Below are 6,532 nucleotides of genomic sequence, written 5' to 3' on the forward strand. Positions count from 1 at the left end.
AAGAGAAGAGAAGAGAAGAGAAGAGAAGAGAAGAGAAGAGAAGAGAAAGAAAACAGGTGTACAGTTTTAAGGAACCTAGAGGTGAAGTGAGTGTAAAGGCTGTAGAGTCCCAAGTATTTAATGTAAAGACACTTGGCTTTAGAAGGAAGATGGACCTTGGGAGTGCTTTTCCTTCAGCAGGTGACCATGGGGCTGTCACTGAATTGTCACCTGTTCAGTGGTTGAACATAACAGCATACAATCTCCCGCTCATGGACTCCGCTTTCCTGGTGGCCTATAGGTGAGCATCCTTGCAGGTTCCAGAGCAAGAGTGACTGCGCAAGGGTGGCCTGTGGACCATGAATGCTTGACTATCTCTAGTCCTTATCCTTGTCACCCCAAAGCCCTGTCCATCCATCTCCCAATTGCTGCCCAGTTCAAGTGCACACCCAACAAAATGTTGTCCTTATAAAACAGCAAGCCAATCACACATTAGCACGTGAAACTAAACGGAACTGGAAAGAGTTTATGCCTAAAAGAAAGTACCCAAGTAAAGGCCAGAATATATTTAATTACTTAATTTCACCTTTTGGCTTCCTAGGAATGTGGCTTGGCTCAGTTTTCCGAATGTGAACTTTGGCTTTTTTATAATCCATAGTTTAAACTATGCAATTCTCTAAGGCATTAGTAGGCTTTACAGTTATTACACTCATTCTTGTAGCAAAAGTATTCAAATGAAATGACCTTTTGTTACTTTCATTGTTTTTTGAGACAGAGTCTGGCTATGCAACTCAGGCTGGTTTCCAACTCTTGGTCCTCCTGCCTCAGCTGACAACACAGGTGTGTGCCACCAAACCAGGCCCAAAATGTCTTATTCTTCTAGATTTAAGAGCTTAAGAACATTCCTAAAATGATATATCAATAATGTTTTCTTGCTAGAGTAAACATTAAGTTTTATTGCTATAAAATATTTGATATTTTTACAAATTTACAAACATTACCAAAATACAAATAAAGAATAATAAGTAGCTTCAAGGTATGTTTTAAACTATTTATGTTTACCTGTCTTTATTTTCAATCTTCCCTCAGTGCTGTTACTCTTAGAATACACTGTCACTAAACATTTCATCAAGCAACAGAATAACAAAAGATAAAAGATGAATAAAAAATTTTAAGTATTCATATTTGAAAGAATACTTACTCATTTGACCCCCTCTTAGAGGGTATATCCTGAGTTTTTCAATAATGTCAACCACGATCAAGGACAGCAGAACCAGAGACACTGGCAGGTCAGGTAAGGAATCGGGCAACAAATTAATTGAGCCGTTGATGTTTTTTTTGAACCTGTTTGTAGAAAGGCATGTAAACACATTTAATTAGTTCACTTCATTCACTCTAGACTCTTGTCAACCCTCTGCAGACAGCGCTAAGCTTATTGTAAATATATTTACTGAAAACTTCAGAGCTCTGATTTTAGCTTCTCGGGTTTTAACCACAAGTCTTTGAACCATTTTTAAATATGTAATGAGAATGTACAAAGTGGGATAGTTTTTATTAAAAACAGAGCTCCCTAAATTAATGCAAAAATATGATAAGAAAAGGCTGTGTATGGAGCTCACTTGGTAGAATGTTTGCCGATCATATATATGACCCCAGACTTGATACCCATTTCGGGGGGGGGGGTGTTTGTCTGTGTGTATAAATGTTGTGTGTCTCTGTGTATCTGTGTATGTCTGTGTCTTTATATATGTATGTGTGCATGTCTCTATGTGTATGTAAGTGTATATGTGTGTGTGTTTATGGTGTGTTGTGTGTCTGTGTGTTTATCTGTGTCTGTGTGTATATATATTTGTGCACATATCTATGTGTGTAACTGTATACTTGTGTGTGAGTGTGTGTGTATGTTTCCAGTAAAAATGAAACAGGCCATTCCTTCCAATTCCCCTGATAAGCAGAGCTCTGACAGTCCCAGGTAAGCTCAGCCAGCTATCTTCTTCACCTGCTTATGGTATCTACAAAGAACAGACAAAAAAAAAAAAAAAAAGCTCCAGCATGCATCATATCTGTGGTGAAATATTTAAGGTTTTCTCTCAGAGAGAAGATAAAGATGTCTTCATGACCAGTTTTAGCCAGCTTGTCCTGGATATCATAGAACTCCTAATAAACCAAGAGAAAGTAGTAAACTTTAAAAAAAAAAAAAACAGAGAAATTAAACATCATTTTTCCTAGACTCTCTGTCTATATATGGAGGAAATGCTCCCAAATAGATGTATTCTTTTTAATTACTAATGACAACAAAAACATAAAAATACGATTTTTAAAAGATAAGACCATTAGCTGCAACTTCAGTCAGAATGTCAGTTATGAAGTTTATTCTAAACTGTGTGTGGAAATAAAAGGGCAAAAGATTCTAGAGGAAAGGAAGATAGAATGATGTGCTCTCCTTGTTCTGTGGGACACTTTTTTTTCTATTTTTTTATTTTCCCCCCATAAGCCCCTCCCTCCTCTCCTCCCGGTCCCACCCTCCTCCCCCCCCTTTCTGCATGCATGCCCCTCCCCAAGTCCACTGATAGGGGAGGTCCTCCTCTCCTTCTTTCTGATCTTAGTCTATCAGTTCTCATCAGAAGTGGCTGCATTGTCAGGGTTCTAGGTTATCTCCATGGATAGTCCTTGGTTGGAGTATGAGTCTCTGGGAAGTTCCCTGTGGAAACAACCTCAGAACCTGCCACAGAGGGCCTTTGAAAGCCTCTGCCATGCAGACTGTCAAAGCAGATGCTGAGCCTGATGGCCAACTGACGGGCAGAGTGAATGGAATTTTATGTAAGAAGTGGGAAATAGTAAGAGCAACAGAACAAGAAAATCTGTGGGACACTTTTGACACACAAGGATAAGCTGTGAAGTGTGTTAGCACAGGAGAGACAGGCAAAGTGACAATACAGAAAGCTTGGGACAGGTCATACACATGAACACCTGACTCAAAGAGGACTCTCTCGAAACAGAGGACTGAGGTGGGTTTTTTCGTTTGTTTTGTTTTGTTTTGTCTGCTCATTGGGAGAAACACAACTTGACCCATCTGTAAACAACATAAGACACCATTACAGCTGGCTCTGACTGTAAAGGAAGAAGAAAAACTTTTCCAAAAGATGAGATCGTTACGACTTTACAGTTTAGATTCAAAAGACTTTTCAATTCACTCACTAGAAGCATTTTGCACAAATAAAAGAGTGGATTAAGCTTTAATAAAAAAAAAAAAAAAAAAAAACCAAACTTTTTCATCAAAGAACATCAGTAAAATTGTGAAGGCAAATCCCAGGGTGAACATATTTGTAGTACATACATTAAAAAAGTGTTGTAATTTGAACATGTAAACAGCACTTTCAAATCAAGTTTTTTCAAACAGTTCTTTTCCTGTTACCCTTCACCTTGCTCTCTCTCTCTTGTTTGGTTTTGTGTTTGTTTTTCAAGACATGGTTTCTCTGTGTAGCCTTGGTTATCCAGGACTCTCTTTGTAGACCAGGCTGGCCTTGACCTCACAGCAATCTGCCTGCCTCTGTCTCCCTGAGTGCTGGGGTTACAGTCATGTGTCATCATGCCTGGCCACCTTGCTGTCTTTCAAATGGCCTCTTTTTCTTTAATTGTTGGTGTGTGTGTGTATACATGTGCGCGTGTGTGACAAATCACATAAATACAACTTAATCACTCTGTAAATCAAATCAATTTAAAAAGATAAGCAAAACATGAAATGAGCAGAGATGAAAAGATGTTCAACCTCACTCATTTGGAAAAATAAAATTTTAAAATGAGTTTCAAAAATATATCCCTCTGATCAACTAAGAAATAAAAAGTGAATTCTGGTGAAGAACATGAAACCAAGGGAGCATTCCTTTTCTGCTATTGGAGTCTGTGCAGTCTTTCTTGAACCTTGCTTGACATAACCCATTCCACTGGATGGTTGGACACTGTGTAATCATAAAACCCACCTATTCTACTCCTATGTGTTAAATCCACGGATGCCTGTACATCTGTAAAAATGTTTAACCAAGTTCCTGGCAATGTTTGCTTGAAACGGGAACAACTAAAATTGTCATCACAACAGAACTGACAGGACTGAGAATGTGACTCAGGGTGCTTGTCTCAAAAGTGCAAGGGCTCAGATTCCATCCTCACCATAGCAGCAGCAGAATAGAACTCTACAACTAAGATGTAAATTGCAATATTGGGCTGGGCTGGTGTACCTCAGAAGTATGGTACATGCTTAGTACCCACAAAGGCTCAACCCTAAAGCCGTAAATTAAAAACAAATAAAAAACAAACAAATAAACAATAGCTTTTAAAATAAAATACCTGAGTCAGTTACAATGAAAATAAGTGAACTATAGCTAGACATAAAAACATAAGTGACTCTCCATTATACATTTGAATAAAATAGAACACATATATTATGTAATCAATAAATGTAGTTAAATTTGACTTCCCCTAATAGAAAATTCAAAACTAGAGCCACTCAGGGTACAGCTGCTCAGGCTGCATTTCTTGACCTGAGTGGTGTTTGTCTAGAGATCTGTTTTGTGACATTCTGTTGATGTTACACAATTATGCTTCAAGTGTGTCTCTGTTTATGTGTGACACTTCAATGGAAATTTAATAAAAAGGGAAAAGATAATTATTCAATAGGTAACACATCTTGGGAAACAACAATTAAAAAGCTATTCTACCCAGATATGCCATCATTTTATGAACTGAAATTGGAACTCCTGCGAAAGCCTCTCCTCCTTCTCCTTCTCCTTCTCCCAGCTGATGATGTTCTCTTTCCCAGAACCCTGTAAGTTAATAATAACACCGCTGGTCAGGCCTTCCCCGACTTCTGTGGAACCCGAAATTCTTTCAGCCTGTGAATTTTGCCTTTAGTAGTCCTGTCCTAAGGTCTGGTTGTCTGTTGGAAACCCTTTGAGCCCATATTTTACCAAAAACAAAAGGTCATCAACATAGTTAGCATGTGCAAACAACTACCAACTTAGCAAAGATAATTCAGTAAGAATGTAGATTGACATTCTTTACTCTGTATGACTCTGAAGTATACTTTATTATCATTCACAAGTACAGAAGTAATATGTGTTTTAAAAACTGAACGTCAGACTAGCCCTCAAATCTTTGAAGAGATAGTTATCTTACGATAAGGGTCATACGTGTGTGCATCTGTGTGCGCGAGTGTGCAGGTGCATGTATTGTAACAATGTGTAAGAAGATTTCAGTAAAATAAACTTTAGGAACTGTTTGGCCATACTACTCTCTTGAAACTCAGAACCATGGCATTTTAAGGCCTCGAACACTTGCAGCAGAAGAAATAAAAATTGCATACCTCGGTCACTGCTATAGAAAAGCTGAAGCTGGGGAGAGTAGTGAGCACGACACACATCATCAGAACAGGTCGCCTAGCAAAGGAGAGAAAAATAAGCAACAGCAGTATCCGAGCCCATCAACAGTTCCTGTTAACATCCTGCTAATCTTGTAGTTCCTCTTTCATTCATCGAGTTTTTTCTAAGAAGCTCTGCTTCCCTATTTCCATTTCCCAAATGTTTGAGTATGGCAAAAAGGAACATGTGCAGAAAAAAAAAAAAAAAAAGAATTATTTTCTCCAACAAAGGGGTGAGAATTTCCAAATAGCTTAACTAAGTAGTAGACTATTGAGATATGAAATAAATATGCTGTATTTTATGACAGGGGAAATTCAAATGGATGCTTAGCTTCTTGAATTAATGAGACAAAAGATAGTCAGAGCTTTTGAGTATGTGTGAGTGCAGGCACATATGTATGGGCAGCTTGTGTGTGGAGCAGAGGAAAACAGGCATCAGTCCTCAACTTCACCTTGCTTGGGGTAGGGCTTCTCACTATTTTACCAGTCAGAGCCAGAGTCTCCTGCCTCTGTCTCATAACTCCCCATAAAAATGCTAAATCTGGCCCTTCATGAGGGTTCAGGTCCTTCTCCTTTGGGGATAAGCCTTTTACTCAGTGAGCCATGTCACCATCTATTAGAGATTTTTATTATAACAAAACATATATCTCCCCTTTTCCTGAACACCTTACATTAATAACATTCATATAAAGTGCTCCTCAGTATAAGAAGTATTGAATAGTGTCAAAGTAGTAACAATTTCTCCTCGCTTCTGCATGCTTCTCTTATCCCAGATCCATCTTAGATACAGGCCTATTTAGGAGGGGAGACAGCAGCCCTTCTGTAAACCATGCTCATGACAATCAGTTAACACTAGGTGCAATTGGTTTTAAAATAGGTATATCCAAACTAATTATTTTTGTTATTTTAATAAAATAAAAGAAGAAAGTTGGGAGCTGGGCGCCTGTAATAGCAGCACTAAGGAAGGCAACGGCCAGCAGATCTCTGTGAGCTTGAGGCTAGCCTGGTCTACAAAGTGAGTCCAAGACAGCCAAGGCTATACAGAGAAAGCCTGTCTCAGAAGAAAAAGAATGAGAAGAAAGAGAGGAAGAAGAAGAAGAAGAAGAAGAAGAAGAAGAAGAAGAAGAAGAAGAAGAAGAA

The 6,532-nt window shown here is 38.5% G+C and overlaps 1 protein-coding gene across 1 annotated transcript in view; it reads right to left on the reverse strand.

Annotated features, from left to right (window-relative positions):
* Tmem236 (transmembrane protein 236) overlaps window positions 1-6,532 on the reverse strand; it is a 39,331-nt gene that overhangs the window by 22,164 nt on the left and 10,635 nt on the right. The window contains exons 2-3 of the mRNA XM_055593693.1: window positions 5,338-5,411; window positions 1,181-1,321 (exon numbers count right to left, since the gene is read on the reverse strand). Of these exons, the coding sequence (XP_055449668.1) occupies window positions 1,181-1,321; window positions 5,338-5,411 (215 nt within the window). The remainder of the gene's footprint in view (window positions 1-1,180; window positions 1,322-5,337; window positions 5,412-6,532) is intronic.

This window comes from Psammomys obesus, unplaced genomic scaffold (assembly GCF_907164565.1).
Source record: "Psammomys obesus unplaced genomic scaffold, mPsaObe1.curated_primary_1811, whole genome shotgun sequence".
Lineage (NCBI taxonomy): Eukaryota > Metazoa > Chordata > Mammalia > Rodentia > Muridae > Psammomys > Psammomys obesus.